General features: G+C 31.5%; 12 protein-coding genes across 12 annotated transcripts; 6 read left to right on the plus strand and 6 right to left on the minus strand.

The window, feature by feature from the left end:
• Positions 1 to 536: 536 nt before the first annotated feature.
• On the plus strand, positions 537 to 2,042 carry HSM3 (Hsm3p; the record flags this gene model as incomplete). The annotated part of the gene is made up of 1 exon (XM_041550458.1): positions 537 to 2,042. One exon carries the CDS (start codon positions 537 to 539, stop codon positions 2,040 to 2,042), a length of 1,506 nt encoding a protein of 501 aa, XP_041406392.1.
• Positions 2,043 to 2,120: 78 nt separating this feature from the next.
• On the minus strand, positions 2,121 to 3,395 carry EFM2 (S-adenosylmethionine-dependent methyltransferase; the record flags this gene model as incomplete). The annotated part of the gene is made up of 1 exon (XM_041550459.1): positions 2,121 to 3,395. One exon carries the CDS (start codon positions 3,393 to 3,395, stop codon positions 2,121 to 2,123), a length of 1,275 nt encoding a protein of 424 aa, XP_041406393.1.
• Positions 3,396 to 4,242: 847 nt separating this feature from the next.
• BIT2 (Bit2p) lies at positions 4,243 to 5,934 on the plus strand (the record flags this gene model as incomplete). Its single annotated transcript, XM_041550460.1, has 1 exon — positions 4,243 to 5,934. One exon carries the CDS (start codon positions 4,243 to 4,245, stop codon positions 5,932 to 5,934), a length of 1,692 nt encoding a protein of 563 aa, XP_041406394.1.
• A 283-nt stretch (positions 5,935 to 6,217) lies between these two features.
• Positions 6,218 to 6,625, plus strand: SDH8 (Sdh8p; the record flags this gene model as incomplete). Its single annotated transcript, XM_041550461.1, has 1 exon — positions 6,218 to 6,625. The coding sequence occupies one exon, from the start codon at positions 6,218 to 6,220 to the stop codon at positions 6,623 to 6,625; it is 408 nt and encodes a 135-aa protein (XP_041406395.1).
• Positions 6,626 to 6,742: 117 nt separating this feature from the next.
• On the minus strand, positions 6,743 to 7,090 carry MRPL37 (mitochondrial 54S ribosomal protein mL54; the record flags this gene model as incomplete). The annotated part of the gene is made up of 1 exon (XM_041550462.1): positions 6,743 to 7,090. The coding sequence occupies one exon, from the start codon at positions 7,088 to 7,090 to the stop codon at positions 6,743 to 6,745; it is 348 nt and encodes a 115-aa protein (XP_041406396.1).
• Positions 7,091 to 7,621: 531 nt separating this feature from the next.
• On the minus strand, positions 7,622 to 8,893 carry REI1 (Rei1p; the record flags this gene model as incomplete). The annotated part of the gene is made up of 1 exon (XM_041550463.1): positions 7,622 to 8,893. One exon carries the CDS (start codon positions 8,891 to 8,893, stop codon positions 7,622 to 7,624), a length of 1,272 nt encoding a protein of 423 aa, XP_041406397.1.
• Positions 8,894 to 9,353: 460 nt separating this feature from the next.
• TSC10 (3-dehydrosphinganine reductase) lies at positions 9,354 to 10,370 on the minus strand (the record flags this gene model as incomplete). The annotated part of the gene is made up of 1 exon (XM_041550464.1): positions 9,354 to 10,370. One exon carries the CDS (start codon positions 10,368 to 10,370, stop codon positions 9,354 to 9,356), a length of 1,017 nt encoding a protein of 338 aa, XP_041406398.1.
• Positions 10,371 to 11,185: 815 nt separating this feature from the next.
• COA3 (Coa3p) lies at positions 11,186 to 11,455 on the minus strand (the record flags this gene model as incomplete). The annotated part of the gene is made up of 1 exon (XM_041550465.1): positions 11,186 to 11,455. One exon carries the CDS (start codon positions 11,453 to 11,455, stop codon positions 11,186 to 11,188), a length of 270 nt encoding a protein of 89 aa, XP_041406399.1.
• A 657-nt stretch (positions 11,456 to 12,112) lies between these two features.
• MRPL8 (mitochondrial 54S ribosomal protein bL17m) lies at positions 12,113 to 12,874 on the plus strand (the record flags this gene model as incomplete). The annotated part of the gene is made up of 1 exon (XM_041550466.1): positions 12,113 to 12,874. The coding sequence occupies one exon, from the start codon at positions 12,113 to 12,115 to the stop codon at positions 12,872 to 12,874; it is 762 nt and encodes a 253-aa protein (XP_041406400.1).
• Positions 12,875 to 13,123: 249 nt separating this feature from the next.
• Positions 13,124 to 15,751, minus strand: PPS1 (tyrosine/serine/threonine protein phosphatase PPS1; the record flags this gene model as incomplete). The annotated part of the gene is made up of 1 exon (XM_041550467.1): positions 13,124 to 15,751. One exon carries the CDS (start codon positions 15,749 to 15,751, stop codon positions 13,124 to 13,126), a length of 2,628 nt encoding a protein of 875 aa, XP_041406401.1.
• Positions 15,752 to 16,400: 649 nt separating this feature from the next.
• Positions 16,401 to 17,303, plus strand: DPB3 (DNA polymerase epsilon noncatalytic subunit; the record flags this gene model as incomplete). The annotated part of the gene is made up of 1 exon (XM_041550468.1): positions 16,401 to 17,303. One exon carries the CDS (start codon positions 16,401 to 16,403, stop codon positions 17,301 to 17,303), a length of 903 nt encoding a protein of 300 aa, XP_041406402.1.
• Positions 17,304 to 17,740: 437 nt separating this feature from the next.
• Positions 17,741 to 18,991, plus strand: PAF1 (Paf1p; the record flags this gene model as incomplete). Its single annotated transcript, XM_041550469.1, has 1 exon — positions 17,741 to 18,991. The coding sequence occupies one exon, from the start codon at positions 17,741 to 17,743 to the stop codon at positions 18,989 to 18,991; it is 1,251 nt and encodes a 416-aa protein (XP_041406403.1).
• Positions 18,992 to 19,061: the final 70 nt, after the last annotated feature.

A 19,061-nucleotide genomic window follows, 5' to 3' on the forward strand; every position in this document is an offset into this window, starting at 1 on the left:
CGCCCATCTGTATAAGCCTTCAGCTCTTATCTATGTCACTATTTCTTCGGAATCATTTAAACTGACAAGATTCTACATTCTCATTTTCCCTTCATAATTTATTTTTGAAATAACACACAATATTCCTTGTATACACATTTTATCTAAAATGTTTACATAACTTAATTCATAATTTTTTCGTTTGAATAAATCTTTTTGTTCAACTATTTATTATTTAAAGACCCATTTTACATGTTGATAATATATTTAGAGTTCCTTTCCTGTATATGGACGAACATCGCGCGATCAAGTTGGGATAGAGCAAATATATATATATATATGTAAGCGCAGGGAAGCCTCATCTTAACGGCAATTACAATTAACAATAATAATAATAACAAAGTTACTAAAAGTTTCACCACCGGCTTTACACAAAAACCTGAACATAAAAGAATCTTCAAATTAGTTCAAACAAAAGAGTTAAAACTAAAATTCTACAGAAAATTCCTACTTATTTACAAAGGACAATTTTCAAAATACTGTGCCTCCAATAACATATGTCTAACGACTCAGCCAAAATACCCTATTTAACATCGCTACTGAACGAATTAAATGAATCTCTTTTAGGGATAAATGATGATGCAACTGATTTTAATTATATAAACAGATTGATAGAAAGATGTGTTCTTAATTCAAGTACGCTTACGACACTACAAGACATACCAATAGCATTTTTTTTGACTATAAAAAATTTCCTTCAAGAAAGCACATATTTTGAAAACTTTGACTATGAAGAACTGTTATTGCTATTAGATAATTTGGTTAGTATATGCCCATTTGAAGAAATTACAAAAATATATACTGTAGAGGATCTGGAGCAAGCACTTCTATCCAATATTTCATATTTGATCAGAATTGCTTGTAAAATTATTAAAAACTCACAACCATTGGATTATTATATAAATGTGGCACCAAGTAATACACTTTTCAATCAATTATTAGAGATATATTTTAATAAAAATACTGAGTTGGCTATAATAAACGAAATAGAAAATATTTTACAAGTGTTGGATAGAAATGAATCAATACGTAATTTTATCCTTCAAGAGAATCTTCCTCTTTTACTAAAAGTAAAACAGAATCATGAGGCGTTGATCACAACAAGACTGTATGAACTTTTGAAAATTGAATTAAGTTATATTGACCCTCAAAAGGAACTAAACGAAAAATTATTTATTTTTAATAAATGTGAAATCTTTAACATGTTAGAAACGGATAGTTTTGCATTTGTAAATTTCTTACAATATGTTACTTCAGCATTGAAGCTAATAAACTTTTTATCCAAAGAAATCACGGTACAAAGTACATCAACATCATCAGTTAGTAAAAGGTCGCTCCTCCTTCAACAGTTTCAACTAATGGTTCCTATTATTGGAACAATATATAAAGATAATATTACTGATGTTGTATTAGTAGCAAAGAGCTATTTTTTTAAATTTTTTAGGGAGGTTTCTTATTTACCTGACCTATCCTACTTCAGACAATTAGACACTAACGATATATCTATTGATTATGACAATAGTGACCTCATAGATTTTCTTTCATTCGTTAATCCTGAATATCTTTACCAATATTGCAATGAATTGATTGTAGATTATGTTAAAGTTTTAGCCTTTCACCTTTCTATATGGAGGAATATTATTCAGCATGAAAAAATGTTTTCATTAGTAAAGAGCAAATTAGTCTCAAATTCGATACTAAAATTACCATACTTAGAACAAATGGTATTATTGGATAAATTATCACAATTCGACTACTCAGCAGAGTTTTTGGTATTATCGCTTCCTGGTGTTATGAGTAATCTAATCAACGATCAAAATGTTAACAATTTGGTAAATCCGGAGACTATAGAACTAAGAGCAACTGTAATAAGGAACCTGTTAAAATTCAATGAAAACTTATTGAACATGTGGTATATTACTCTTACTGCAGAACTTTTCAAGATTTCTCATCCAGGTCAATATAAAGAAGCCAGAACAAAGATTGAAGAAACTTTTATATAATTTTGAAGCACCATTATTGCGCACACATCTATTACTCATCGTTTCGTTATATATTTATATATTATCAATTGTCATAATTTAACCTTTTAGTACAATTTCTCTATAAAGATACTTAACTGATCCCCAGTCGTCTACCCCTTGGTCGTAACGTTCATTCAAAACCGCAAAATTATTTTTTTGTAAAAGTTGAATAAGAATTTCCCTTTCTTTGGCATATTTGGATCGTATTGGAATTTCCAAATAACATTTTCCATCAGTTTTTAAAAACTTTGAAAGCATATTAACGACCCATTCCGGATGGTTTGGAGAATATATTGGGTCAGCCACCAAAATTATATCAAATGAATTGTCCTTTATTTCATACTTCTTAACAAATGGATCGGGATATGTCCAATCTAAAACATCTGCCGTTACAAAGTTACCCACATTATTATTTATTACGTTCTTTTTTAAATTTTCCAATATCTCTGGTAAATCTGTTACAAACATTTGAATTTTCAAATTTGAAGTTTCAAATTCTTCTTTCCACTTGCAGGCCCACGATATACCCACCAGACCTGTTCCTGCACCTAGTTCCAGTACCCTTAATGGTTCAGAAGCATCTTTGGGCTTAAATACTGTCTTAGAATTAAAATTTTCTACAAGAATTTCAGATAAAATCAAAGAGGCACCCCATGTTTTCCAACCAAGGTTATCATTGGTAAGGGAAGGCTCGAATAAAGACACTTTCGTGTCCATATTATCAAATTTAAAATCTCGCGACATTGATGGTATTGCTGAACGTCCACAACATTCGGCAATTCTAAGACTCACTTCTTTTAAAATGTCGCCCTTTAAAGATAATATACTGGTTGTATTTTCATATCGTTTTAGAATAGATGTATAATAATTTAATAGCGCAGATCTTTCAGTCTCTGACACATTTGCCAATGCAGGTATTTTATTACATATTTTTTCAATAGTATTTAGTTTCTTATTGGGCATTGTATTTGAATACCATTCTACAATACAATTCTGTAATATTTCATCAAGATCTTTTGAAATGCATATATCTTTGGTGAGTAGAGCTTCTGTTGATTGGAAATTGACTTGTGTCTCGGGACGTAATAGATGTAAAGTCGCTAGGATAATTTCGGGTGAAGCGTATGCAACATAAGGTAAATCAAGAACATATATCGGTCCTACTAGACTATCTCCATCTTCATCATTATCATTAGTCTGTAGTTCACTATTATCCTGTTTCTCTTGCCCTTGCATGGACAATTTCTGATCCCATTGGCGGGGTGATTCAAAATTCAATGCAGCTGAAGTACTACGTTTATCTGCATCGTACAGATCTAGTGGATCAAACATATATGCGTAAAGGCTTAATATATTTTAATTTTTATACATTTCACTGACAATACCGAAATTCTTATAAAATCAATAATTGCCTTGTAAAATATTTGTGTTTTAGAAATGGATCATTCAAGTCATCGTTGTAGTTCTCAATATCGAACAAAGTTAAAAATTTGCGCGTAAAGTTTGTTGATCACGTGGAATAGAGTTATTTTGGCAACCTTGTTTAGAATAACGTACTAAATAGTCGCTGAACTATACCACTGAGGTTATTTAATTTGTGTTTAACATTACCGATTTGGATTGCTTTCATATATTTATGAAAATATGGAACTACCTTCGAAAGCGACGTATACCATAGTGTGCGCAATGAGTGATGATCTTAACTCAACAAAACGAATTAAGGTAGCATATTATGATGAATAATCTATAAGCCGACTCCGAAAAAAACGTTCATCATATCCTTATTCATGTATGGGTATGCATTGTTCATTGTACTATGGATCAGATAATATACATCTTGTTCCTGATGTTATCTCTATTAATTGGGATATAGACGTTGAAAACGGTTAACAAATAGTGGTTTACCATTTTTTTCTATGGTACGGCTCCCCTTTAACGGGCAATATGAAATATATCTGAAAATAGGAAATTCAATTTATTCTCAATGAATAACCGATCAACTACTAACCGTTTCAACTCTAAATTCAAAAAGAACAAGGCAGGATATCACGAAGTGATATAATATTTTTAAATATTAGACCATTCGAAGGTATAATATAAGGAGTACGATACTGAACCCAATTAAAGCAGATCAATAATATCTTTAGCTATATAGGGCAACTAGTGTTCACATGGAAATATGACACATAGAAAGATATCTATAAGTAATTCAGAAAACATTCTGAGTAACAAGTCAAACGACAAATTTACAGGTCGTCATAGAAGTTCAACATTATTTCCATTACCATCCTGGCATGATCACAAAGAAAATGACGAACATAAGATAAATGATTTATCACGGGCTTATAGCGTCTCCTCTGAAATTATACCTCAAACATTGACTCATCCAGATGAAGATGTTTTATCTATTAAGAATGTGAAATCTTCAGCAGATCTACATCCATCAAGGTGGTCTCATGTTGGGTTTCAATCAATCTTTCAAGGGCAAAATTTCAAGAAATCTTCAAGTAGTATCAACTCTGAAAATTCGTTGGAAGAGAAATTCCCGTTTACAAATCTACAAAATTCTGATTCCTTTGATAGGAGAAGTAGATTGAGTGAAGATAAAATCATAGAAGAGAATGATGACGACTTATCTGATGACAGTTTATTTACGACGCTATCAGGTCGAAAAGAGAGAAGAACAAGAGACAGCGGATCTGTATTAAATAATTCGATCTCAGATACTAAGAGCGCCAGTAGTAAAGATAAAGTTACCAGGCTTTTTAAGACAAATACAAATAAAAGTAATTCTAGTTTACCTAATTCATTAACAAACTCATTGATTCCAAAGAAGAAGAACCAATTTTTAAATGTTACTAGAAAATTATTTCATCCAAAGAACTCAAGGCATATTAAAGATAGTGCCGACCCTGCTATTCCAAACCCTTGGAGTCAATTTTTGCATTCATCATATATAAAACACAGATCACCTGTCCAATTCATTCATAATACGACAGGTGGTATAATGGATTCTGGTAGATCTGTTTATTCATTCAATCCTTCAGTTCCAAATAACACAAATGACGTGGCATTAGCGATCACCCAACTAGAAGATACCTTTGATTCTGCAAATATTGCAATCTTACATGATCTATTAAAGACATTACCATCTTTAGAGGAAAATTATAAAAATTTCTCTACTCGTGAATTGCAAGTACTATCAGGGAATGTATGGGGGATATATTGTTCTATTGTTGTTGAGTTATTCAAAAACCAACATATATGGGAACTTCCTGCCAAAATAGAGGATATAAACAAACTTTTCGAATTCTATACAGTTCTGAAGACAGAATCTAAAGTAGCTGCAAATCACAGTAAATTCATTAATGAAATAGAGGATTTTATTACAACATCATTATTTGTTTTTGAGAACCAGATCGTCTTTAATTATACAAATGAAAATGCGATGAATACTGCCTTAAAACGACTGGGTATCATATGGCAAGTATTCTATCAACAAGTTTATCGTGACGTTGTTACAGTTTTATTACCCTTGGAAGAAAGTTTCAGAAGTAACCCTAAATACTGGTCGGATAGTGTTTATATGGGTGAGTATGTAGAAAATATGTTGAGTGTCGATTATTTGCTACTGAAATGTTTTCGTAATTCCATTGTTCTTCCATATTATCAAAACTTTGTTCACAGTCATGATGGTGCAAGTAATAGTTTTAGAAACTATATTTTAAACGAGGAAGATGAAAATGATGTTACGGAGATGGATAAATTGACTTTATTGCAATGCTTCGGTATTTTATCAACTATTCAGAGTAACGATAGATCTCAACAGATTATAGAGGAGTTACTAGGGGGGGTACGTATGAGTATATAGAATATAAATTACACACACACGAATTTATGAACAAACCTTTCCTTTTTTTTTTTATTGCATCATAGTAATATAATAAATACATACCTGTGTGTCTTTCTTGTGTTAACAACTCTATGAACTTATTTGAGCAAAAATAATAACCGTCCGTTATTACAGTGAAATTCACTCTCCTCCGAAAATATAAAATAAGAGCAGCTTAGTCATTGTTAAGGTATTTAAATTGGAAATTGTTCAATACTACAATATGTTGTATCTTCCAAGAGGATAAATAATATAAAGCATCATGTTACCAATGAGCAAGAATGCTGTTTTAAGGTCTGTTTCTTGTAGACCTTTATCACAACTTATTAAGTTTCAAAATATTAGATTTTTAAATACCGATAGGATACCAAGTCCTCCAAAACTTCCAAAGGAAGAGCAGTTAGAATTTGAAAGATTACAGAAGATAGCAAATTCCCAAGCAGCCATTGAGGATTATAACTCTAAGATATCACAAGATAGTACAAAAGAGAGTTTGAATAGTACAATATTAACTCGTAATGATATTGGCGCCTTTTCGCCTGAATTCAAAAAGACGATTCCTGAATTTGAAGGAGATACAAACCCCAAAACAGGTGAAGTAGGAGGACCCAAACAGGATCCATTGAGACATGGTGATTATTCTTTTAATGGGAGAGTCACTGATTTCTGATATGAAAAAAATTTATAACCTAATACGCATATATTCTTAAATTATAGTTTCTATTGACTTTATTTACATGTTTATACCTTACATAATATAGTTATATATACATTTGCTGATTCCCATTTACAACTGACTAATAAAGTTATTTTGTTTTATTTTTGATCTGTTTTCTTTACGCAGTTGTTTTCTACGTTCTCCTAGTTGATTATCTGGAGATATAGGTTCTTTTGGTTTATATGTCTTTGCCTTCTTAGAATTATCTTTAAGAACAGTCCATAACCAGTCAGGATATCCACTGTCATCTAGAGCTACTGGACCTGGTTTACCTTTCTTAATATCTAAGTTTAATTTGGTTCCAACCAAACATGACGATACAACTTTTGTTGCATCCACGCCTTTGGCAGGTGATACCTTCTTTTGTAGAAACGATCTCGATATTGAAAGGAACCTTACACCATTTAGCCTTATCATCGTGATTTAATTCTTTATCTTATGTTGTTCTACTCGTAAAAATAACCTCAACAATATATGTTAATAGAGATCCTTTTTTTTATTGAATTGATTGAATTATTCATTTTCTTAATTCTTCGATTTTCACCTCGCTCAATATAAAATTGTTTACCGCAAAATTTCATTTGTGACTAGACAGATATTCCCAAACTAAGAAATATAATCTCAAACTATATATAACAACATCGGTTCAAAATAAGAATATGACATTTTATGGTAACGATTGCGTTATGTCTTAAATGAAATGAGTGTTCAGACTTGTGCAAGAAATGAAAGGTAAAACTAACAACAATAGTTCTGTAATATGTATAATATACAAATATAAAATAAAATAAAAATATAGACCTATGCCAGTGATAAATTATAATTTTGATGAATCTTATTATCGACAATGTACTATCTGTAAGAAAGATTATATTGTGTCATTTGAAATTCTAAAATAATGCAAATATATTCAAAAACGAATGGAGATTGTTAAAAAGAATTCTACAATCATTGTAGTAATTGATCCCTGTAATAAGGTTGGTTGTTGACGAACTTTGCAGCTCTTTTGTCCTCTCTCTTCTTGTCTTTGTTTTCTGTTTGCCATACTCTTTGGCGAACTTGGTATCCCTTCTTGTCAAACGCTGGTAGGAAAGTTCTTGTCTCTGCAGCGACCAATGTACCTTGACCCTCAGTAAGTTCCTTTTCAGGTTTTAAGTTTTGTTTGAAATAACGTTGCAAGGATCTGTGACCAATTTTTACACCATTAGGTAGATGTAATTGAACACCATCATTATATAAGTATTCTTCTGGTACATATTCTTCTTCTTCATCAACTTTATCATCTGTAGCTTCTGTTGTACCATTTTCATCATCACTTGGAACATCCTCCCAATCTTCTTCATTTTCTTGTACAACTGATGAGTTTGTGTAAGAATCTTGATAAGAAGAAGTGAAATCATAAAATTCTGATATTTCTAATCTTTCATTTTCAGATTCAAATGGTATCTTACAATGTCTTTTAGCCAACATATGAGCTCTGACTGCAGGTAGAGATCTACCTTCATAATTGCAAACGATGCAGACATTACCCAAACCGATTTTCTCACTCATGTATTTCACTAGACCTTCTTTATCTGTTAAATATTTCTGTTCTGGAATATAAAAACCGTGACTTTCAAACATATGTTTTAAATTACTTTCAAAATCAGGAAATGTCTTGTTTGTACAGAATAAACATGTTTCTGGTTTAATTTCTACTTGAGATTCTAATTTTTGTTTCATTAACCTTTCAGCTAATTCTTCCTCTGTTAGGTTTTCCTCTGAAATAGATTCAGAATCAACTTGTGATTCTTTGTCTTTCTCTTGATCAGTAGGTACTGTTTTAATTTCTAATACAGGTTCTTCCACATCTGATTTTGTAGTTGATTCAGTAGTTTGAGGTTCGACCTTTTGTTGTAAAGCCATATTTTTTAACATATTTTCTTTAGCTAACGCCAACAATTTCTTTTTCTTCTCTAATAGAGCTTCTTTTTCCTTACGTCTAAGATCCTTCTTAGTCATTTGTCTTTTATCGTCTTTCTTCTTCTTTTGTTCGTCCTGTAATTCATCTTTACTTAGACTATTAACTTTTGAATTAAATACTTGCTCAGAGATAGCAGGTAATTGAGCCACACGTCTCTTCAAATTATAACGATGCCATTCTGTCTTCATGTGATTTCTCTGGTCTTGACCAGTTTCAAATGCAATAGAGCATGAATTACATGTGTATATTCCCGACATTTTTGAATATCTTGTGTATGTATCTATTTTTATTGTATTACCTTAATTGTATAGTCTAAGGATAGTGAATATTTATTAATATAATTGAAATTATGAGATATGCTCATCTCATCCATTATAATAATATCTATATAAATTTCAAATGAAAATTTTCTTCGCCATTTATTTCGAGTCCGCGAGCTCATCGCTCTTTTTACGTTTTTTTATTTATTTGATCATTGCAATACAAACAGGATAGTTTCTATATAGGAGGCTACATGATATTAATAAACATATATGTTATGAACTGAGCCTGTGATGTCATATCATCTACTGTACTAGAAATATTTACGCAAATATTTTTGGAGTTTTAATATTCGATTTTCGTTGTATATACACACATATATATATATGTATATATTATGATAGCCAAAGAGCTGTTGCTCTGAATGTCTTTTTTGTGTTTGTATTTCTTAGTTGTTTATTCTTGATGTGATTGTCTATTATGCCATAATTTTATCTGTATAGAACAAATCACCATGTATATTGGCACAATGATTAAATTCGCGAGTGTTCCAATCAATAGTTGACATATCCAAAGAAATGATTTATTATTATGTTTATTAAGTCCCATATCCAAGGACATTAAGAACCAACCCACGACATCCGTCGTTATATCATCATATCCCATCTCTAACCACCATACGATCTTGTTGCAACATTCTTCACATGATATTGGATAAGATGGACCTTCTATTGATTTTGTTATATCAGGTTTTGTTACTTCTTCCAATTCAAACCCTTCAGATTGAAAATTTCCGGGAAATACACACGATATTCGAGCATAAGGTAATTCATGTCGAAGGATACCTACCAAAGCTTTCAAAGATACTTTTAATGGAGCATATTGACTATATCCGATGAAAGGGAAAAAAGCAGTAACACTAGAGAACAAAATTAAATGACAATTGGGTACTACTCTAGCTACTTGATGTGATAGATATAATGCAGTTAAATAATTCATTCTAACACCATTTTCCAATTCAAACCCTGTTAAATCTTTAAATAGTTTTGGTGTAGATCCACCTGCGCAAGATAATACTTGAGTTGGTAACATATTAACCATAGTTAACGTTTGGAAAAGACTTGCTACCGATTCATAATCTGACAAATCACAAGGCATATAAAATAAACGATGGTCTGCAATTGTAGAATGCAAAGTATGTTCATTAATAATGATAGGGTCAATATCAGTATGTGCATCTTCCAATAGATGAACAGTTTGTTCATCATTTTCTGAAAGAGCTTCTTCTTTCTTTCTATTTGTAGCTGTCAATATAATATCTGTTACAGCATTTCTTAATTTGTCTTCTGATCTACTGATAATAATAATCTTCGAGTTTATAGTCTCTTGATAATATTTTTGTGCAAATTGTTTTCCTAGTCCCTGAGATCCACCTGTAATCAAAGTGATTTGGTCTTCTAGTATATATTTCATGGTGATGATAATGGTATGTCTTTTCTCTGTTTGCCTTTTTTGATATTGCTTCTCTGAAAGAAAAATAAATAAAATAAAATAATGCTATAGTTAAATGAATGGAAATGGTTATAATATATTAACCGAAAATGAATGAAATCTTCTTTTTTTTCCTAAAAAAGTGAAATGCAATTAAAATGGATGAATAATATACAAAGTAATGCGAATGTATGCAGTAGATTAATGGAAATGGAAATAATAAACGTCTAGTTTCTCCAGATAACAACTACGAAAATAACAAAGTAAGTTCTTAAACTTTTAACGAATATCAACAATAACAGAAACTTACAGTATCTGAAAACTACTTGACAATAAAAGAATAGACATGCTTAAAAGTTAAGATGTTTTAGTTTATATATATATATATATGCAAATATCGTCAAGTTGTCTATCTGTGTGCTTAACGGTTCAATTTTGGCACAGCTCACCAAACTATCAACAATCAAAAAAATGTGTTTCTTTTCGCTTTGTCGCTGTCCTTCACATTCATTTCTTCGGTAAAAATTGAAAGAGCCGCAAAGCGCTCAAGACTGGCTGTTTTGGCCGATAAAATCAATGAAATTGGTGGTCTGCTAGTCGTAGAAAGTGATTGAGGTCTGTACGTTCAGACTGCTTATCACGTGAATTTTAGATATTTATTATAGTAGATATATAAACATATATATAAAGATACTATGCATTACTAATTTATGTATTTACATGCAATTGCGTGGAGCGGCGGTGTGTGATGATGGTAAGTTGATCGTTTCTGATGATGATGATGATGTTGTTGTTGTTTATTTGGCATCTCTTTGTTTCTTATGTTCCTCGTATTCTTTTTTCAATTGAGCCAGTTCTTTCTCGTCGATAGGTGGGATTGGAACGTCTGCGAAATCATTATCCTTGTGTAAGAACTTGTATGTGTAAACATATACACCACCGGTGACACCCAGTAAAGCAGCAAGACCGATCATATTCCTTACAAAAAAAGGCTTACGGGCTCTAATCATTGCCGGTGTCATCTTAAACGTACGTGGATCTTGGTATGGTGATTTCTCTAATGCCATTGTATATCGATTTATAGATATGTGTGTATGTGTGTGTATGTGTGTATGTGTGTATGTGTGATATGAATGTCTTTCTATCTTATCTCATATCCCCTTGATTACTTATATGCTCTTCTTCTAATTTGTAAATTTTCATTTTTTGTATATTTTTTCTTCTTCGGAGTGCGAATTCCGCATTAATTGCAGTGTTGCTTCCAGTGGTTAAACCAGTTTTGGGGGACTCAGAGGATTCGAATTGGTGCACAATATGTTGTCATATATATAGAGAGGTATGATGATTAGAATATGCTGGATAATTCAGTTCATGACATTAACAGATTAGGTTCAGTGATAGACTATTGACACTGAGTTTATTACTGTTATAATTTCAGTTATAGTTAATGTTATGTATCATGTTGGTTTATCACAACGTACGAAAACCCTTTTTATTGTTTTATTTTATTTGTCGCTTTATTTCTTTGCTCTCCGTATGCATTTTCTTTCTCTTTAGTAAATTTAGTAAAATATCAAGAAACAGACTTATATACAAGCAATAAAAAGGTCTTATATGTATGTTAAATGTAAACAAAAACATATTTACTGGTAATCATATATATATATATATATATATACGTTCTCAACTACTCGATAACATCGTACTTTTAGCTTTGGAAAAAAATGACTCAGGGACTAGCTAGAAAACTATCGAGAACAAAACCTCATAGAGATGCACTGCTAAAGAATCTTGTGAGTCAATTATTACAACATGGTACATTGACTTCGACTCATGAAAAATGTAAAGAAGCCTCGAGGCTAGCAGATCGTGTGATTAATATGGCCAAAAGGTATGTGGATCCAGAGACTCCCGAATTAAGTAAACAAAAATTGTTTGCAAATATCCAATCTCGTTTGTTTCTCTCTGGTGACAATAATCATCTGATGAAAAGGTTATTAAATGATATCGCACCAAATTATCAACAAAGAAATGGTGGATACACCAGAGTATTACATTTGGAGAAAAGATTTAATGATAGAGCCTCTCAATCAGTATTGGAATTGGTTCAAACACCTATAATAAATCCAAAGACAAATCAAATTCAAAAGGGTAATTTGAAATTTTGGTTATTGGTGAAAAATGTTATAATGGATGAATCTAATAATGCGAATATAAATCCTTTAACTTTAATCAATTTAAAGAAAATTCAAAATTTTAAATCAGAGGAGGAATTCTTAAATGATTTATTAATAGTCAAAAAATGTATTAAAGATCAGGAAAACCTTACTTGGGATGATACAAAGGAATTGGAATCTATTAAGCGTTTAGTAGAAAATGTGAAATCTACAATTTTACCTCATGTGGAAGAAAGTACACGTACCTCACCAACTATAAAACAAGGATTTCAAATAATGGAAAAGAGACCCGAGAGACCATCGATGTAATATCGATGATGTTTTCTCTCAACCATTACATCATGTAAATATTTGATTACGAAAAAAATCTATGTCTATGTCTATTCTTTTACCCTTTTTTCTCGGTTTATTTGACCATACTCATCATCATTCTCATCATCTCTTCTTTAATCTATTCATTCGTTGTATAAACAAAATAAATAATCTCTGTATTTTATACACGGAAATATAATTATTAGTATTACAATTACACAACTAAGTTTCTTTATCAATTATTTATTATACGTATCGCTTGTTTAATTCCAAAATATTTCGACATATTATATGCCAATCCATTTCACGAGTTATCCCTAAAGCTTCTTGCCATCTTAATAAATCGTACATGAATATCAAATTAGGTTGGATAATAATGTTCAATCGACGAACACGGACATATAAATAAGCTCTAAGAACCTCGCATCTGAATCTTTTCATACATTCTGCAATACATACAGTAGCAGATCTTGATACTCCGACCATGCAATGGACTAATACTTTGCCACCTTCATTATATGCAACGTCAATAAATTTTAAAATTTCTTCCAATTGATCAGTAATACAGTCAAATCCATTATCTTGTAAATTATTTATCTTCAGGATATTAAAATCATCCTGAACAAATTGGTGTATTGACGTGCTAGATAATTGAGATGTATCTCCTGTGGTTATGGTTGCGCTTCGTTGTTCTCTAACATTACTTTTCATAACATGCACGTTATGGGTAGTCGACATACCACGATTTCTTACGTCGGATGTTGTAGATGCCTGACTAGGTTTAACCCACGATATTATTTCACCAACAGACACAATGTGAGTAATTCCCAATCTTTTCAATAATTCAGGGGATTGAGCATGTTCTAAAGATCCCAAATATAGATGATCTAGGATTCTGGATGGCAAAGGTCCGTTCAGTTTATTCAAATTAATATTGGTCTCAGATAATTTCGTGAAAAAAATATTACTAAACATTTCAGAATCGATCTCTAGTGGTTCAGGTAAATCATCGTTGGGACAACTGTTATATCGTTCAAAATTATCCTTACGTTTGGGACTAAAACTTCTAATTAATAATTGTAAATGATTTAATACTTGAATATCAGTTTGGAATAAATAAAAAGGTCTTTCGCAATCTGTATTAAGCTTAATGATTACTTCTTCCAAAGGAATATCCCATAAAAATAATAAGTAGGTTACAAGCAAAAATGTTAATTCTGTATATCCATCTCTACAATGTAACAATGCTTTATAATCAGTTCGACGAGATATTATGTACATGAAGTAACAGGTATTTAAAATATTTCCAATAGAAGACATATTTAAACTTCCTAGGCCAATACTACCAGAACTTGGGAAGGAAAACATAATATCTTGTTGTGGTCCCATTGTTACGTCTAATGTTTGACATAAAATATCCCATAATTGTTCAGTTGTTAATAATGCAGCATTTTCTGAACAACGAATAAATAAATTTTTATCAACATTTTTCTTTTCTTGACATTCAACAAATGGAATATTAAATAAATTCTTTTCTAAGTTCAAAGTATCAACTTCATTTAAATTAATTCTATTCCCTTCTCCATTATTATGTATCACTGTGGTTAAATCAATTGAAGGTAGAGTTAATATTGAATTGTTAGGAGAGTAGTAAGGATATTTCTTGTTATCTTCTAATTTAAAAGATTTTCCATTGTATATATTGTCATTTGAATTAAAGAATTTTATTATTCTAAAATCTGTAGTATTTCCACACCAAAAAGAATGTTCGAGATCAATACATGATCTTGATGTCAATTTAGCCATCTCTAACTTTTCGTGTATCTTAAATGCCCTATCCCAGTTATTAAACAAGATTGCATCATACGGAGAAGTTATTGTTCCTCCGAGTTCTGGATTCTCTCCACCTCGTTTCATAGTATTATTCAAAGGCGGTGTACCGATTAATGAGTTCGGTATAGTATTGAAACCACTATGTTTTAAAATGTATATGTTATCGTTACAATATGGAGTCATTTCTTTTTTATTTAATAAAGTCATTGACAAAATTAATAATTTTTTGAAATGAATACAATATTCACATGAATCATGTTCATGATGGTTGTTCTCATTAAGACAATATAGGACAACTCTTGATGACAATTCTAATATCTTAGTACATTGTAAATCAAATCTTCTGAAAGAATTGGTGTATTGTTTCCATAATGCATCAGATGATTTATCTGTATTTAATGAAGAAGTGATACCAACTTTATCTCTATTTGAACCACAAAATTCTTTAATTGATTCAAAATCTGTCTTTAAAAATGGTAATATTTTAAAATGAATGCATAATTTAATAATTTTATTATTTTGAATATCAGATAAATGGATATCTAATCTTTTAAGAATCCAATTCAAAATTTCATGTAAAAAATCTTTAATTGTTGTAAGATTTTCTAATATTGAATAATTTTTCGAATAAAACTTTAATAGGTTATGGTTAATAGAGTCTGACCAAGCAACAAATATATCATGTGGTTCTACAGAATTCTTAAGTATACCTGAATCTTCTAATGTTTCAAAATCCACTATTTGTCTAGATCGTATTATCATGGTTCTTCCTACACCACGTGGCGGACAGTCCTTTGAATAACTATGTAACCAAGGAAATAGTAGATCGTATGGTGGGATCACTGTAGTTGTATCAGATTCTATCCATCCTTGTAGTTCATTAGGCGTTGTGAAACGAATTGGTTCATTATTATATTGAAGAATGTCTGTACTATCAAACATACGTTTGTTTACTTCTCTATCTAGATCATTTCTCAAATCAACTTCAGACGGTTTCATTGAAATTGCACCTTCTTGAACATCCAAAATAGAAGATAGCATTTGTTAAAATATATATATTTATTCGTAAAATTAAAATGATGAAATGATGAAAATTGTCTCCAGGAATATGACGAGTCGTAAATGATAACTGTATTGTCTTACTGTTGAAGTAGACAAATACAGGATACTGCTCTAAGCGCACACAAGCACACACACACCTGGTTTGGTTTCAACTTATATTTTAGAGCCTTCAACTTAAGTTGTCAAACTATCTAAGTAAGGTTCCTCTTTCTTAAAAAAAGTGTGTGCGTATTCATCTATCCATCGTTTTGTTATTTATCTACCTGTCTTAAGTCCTCGTCATTTTCCTTTTATGTGGAAATTTAAAAAACAAAAATATTTACATTTTCTGGCTTTCTTCAATATGCACACAATAATGTAAACTATAGTTAACATATTCCCATTAAGAACCCGAAGGAAATTGAAAAGTCATCGCTTCATTTCTTAAATTGTAAGCAACTCGAAAACGCGTTAATTGCTTATATAACATAATAGATACATAGATACCTATATGTATGTATACAAGAGAGGTCACAGAGTATTGGTAACTTTGCAATTTGGGAGAATATCAGGTAGGTGAGGCTTGTGTACTTGGAAGCAGAGGATATATAATACTACATTGTTTTAAAGGAATTTACTATTCTTGAAAATGTCATCTGAAACTATTGAAATTGAGCAGAATGAAACTGAGGTTACCATCGAGAATGCTAAATCTTTCTTACCAAGGTTACCATTGTCGAAAGCTAAAAAGATAGCCAAGATGGATTCTGAATATTTGTTAACTGCGAACGCTGCAATGGTGGCTACTACCTTTGCTACAGAATTGTTTGTCCAATCGTTAGTAGAGAGTGCATTGGCTATGAATCAATTAAATCGTAATAATAAGAACAAGACCGATCCTCAAAAGGTTAAAAGCGCAAGATTAACATATAATGATTTAGCAGAATCTGTATTAAGAAAAGAGTGTTTCCAATTCCTGGAAGATGTAATACCGAAAGTACAACCACAATCAAACTCGAAGAAAAATGTACAGACTGTCAATAAAAGTATGCCTACCAAAAATGAAGAGGAAAATGAAGAAGAGAATAATATTACAAATGATGATGATGATGAACCCCCACAAGAACCTAGAGCAAACACTACGGCTGAAATAAATGAACAAAATACAACGAATAAACAGCACACTTTATCATTTTTTAAGAAATATCAGTATAATTCGAACGATAAAGAGGTTGATACAAGAACTGAAAATATTGAAGAAGAAGAACAGGAAAATGATATAGAAATGCTGGATGCGTTTCCAATTAACCAAGATGAGGATGAGGATGAGGATGAGGATGAGAACGTTGAAGAGCATAGTGCAGTCGATTCAGAACTTCAAAAACATTTATCTCAGGTAGAACAATTGGATCATGTGGTTGACGTTGATGACGAAACAGACAAAGCCTCAAGAATGAAAGAGCGTATGGCACTGAACAGAAACCAGGAAGACAATAACGACGAATTGAATTCCTCGGACAGTGAGAGTGACACAGATCTGATTTCTAAATAGTTTAAATAAAGTCTATAAGATAGAATATAGATAGATCATTGTTAGTATTATATTTGAGAAATGAATATTCTGAAATAAATAAAGGTTACCCTTATTTAACATGTGACTTTTGGGCATTTCGGTTGGTATTTGTTTGCGAGAGCCAAAAGCGAAGACGGAAAAAACGAAACAGGCATATAGAATATACTAAACAAGGTAACCTAACTGAAATTTATCAATACATTAGAAACTTCGATGAAAAATTTAACAATTCTAGTTCCAAGAACGAAAAAGAAATAGGGAAAATAATCGATACAACTAACTTCTCAAGTAAACTAATTCGTTTATTCTCTTTGCGTGGATTTCTTACTAATAGAACAATTTCATTTCTTTGTTGGTTTTAGCTACCTTCAATCATATACTTCCCCAGAGCTACATAACTTGAAAATATACTTACAATGTCCAAGAAACAAGAATATATTGCTAGAGTCAAATACTTTAACAATCTTCCAGCGCCATCGGTTGCTCCAAAGTTACTAAATTACATTACTAATTCAGAGGAAGATGCAGATGCCCCACAATTAGTCACATCATTATATAATAAAACTAATGTGACCCCATTGATTGACTTAGACAATGATCTAGGTATGCCACTGGATTTGATGAATATTCCAGGTCTGTTAAACAAAAATGATACAAAACTTTTATACGGGTTTGAAAATATTAAATTACATCCAGATGATCGTGTCCTATTGAGAGACCCAAGAGCTGATAGATTGGCAAAAACTGACACTGCAAAGGTTAGTTTCTTAAGAAGAACAGAATATGTCTCATCTACGAACGCTACTCCAGCCGGTACTGGCAATGGGAAGAAAAGAGCAAGGGACACATATGAGCAAAGAAGAGGCTTGAATAACGATGATGATGATGATGATAGAATACTCACGGCCCCTGAGATTGTTACTAAAGTAGAAAACACTTTTGATTCTACTTCAGAAGATTTATCTAAACTTGTACACCCTGTTAAACGTCATCTAAAAGCTGTGGAATCCTGGAATTTGCTTCCAGATACTGCCTCTATGGATGAAAATTACTTTTCATTGAGATTAGTTGGTAGTGCTGCATTAGATAAGAGAGAAAAGGATAAATTGGCTTTGAAGACAGCTATCTTTAGACCTGTGGAATTGGAAGAAGACGAATGGATTTCTATGTATACTACCGACAAGACGGATTCAGATATTTTAAACAAAAACGTTGAGAAGGTTATTAGTGAAGAGGCAGATGATAATGATGAAAGCAATAATAAATCCTTCAAATTTAAAAGAGTTAGAGATTTTGATATGCAACAAGCTCAAAAGACTACAGATGAGGGTATACCAGATTTGGATCAATCTAGACTTGGCGAATTGGCTATTCTGTTCAATCAGGAAAGAGGTATTGCCTATTATAAACCACTACGTGCTAGAATTGAATTAAGACGGAGACGTGTTAATGATGTTCTTAAAACTATCGTTAGAGAACACACAGTGGATCAAATCAATATTTCTGTAAGAAATCCAACTACGAAGGAGGCAAATGCTGTTGATAGACTAAGAATGAAATATGATCCTATTAATTTTGTTCCAGTTGATGATGAAGATAGTAGCAATAGTGAACATGAAGTAAGCAAAGGAGATTCTAACTTAGAAACGCTAACTAGTCAGGAATGATATGATGAAAAATAATAAATATCTACCACTTTACCATTCATTGAAATATTTTTATATTATTATTCATTAA

This window comes from Maudiozyma barnettii, assembly GCF_903064755.1.
Source record: "Maudiozyma barnettii strain CLIB 1767 genome assembly, contig: KABA2_04, whole genome shotgun sequence".
In the NCBI taxonomy this organism is placed as follows: Eukaryota; Fungi; Ascomycota; class Saccharomycetes; order Saccharomycetales; family Saccharomycetaceae; genus Maudiozyma; species Maudiozyma barnettii.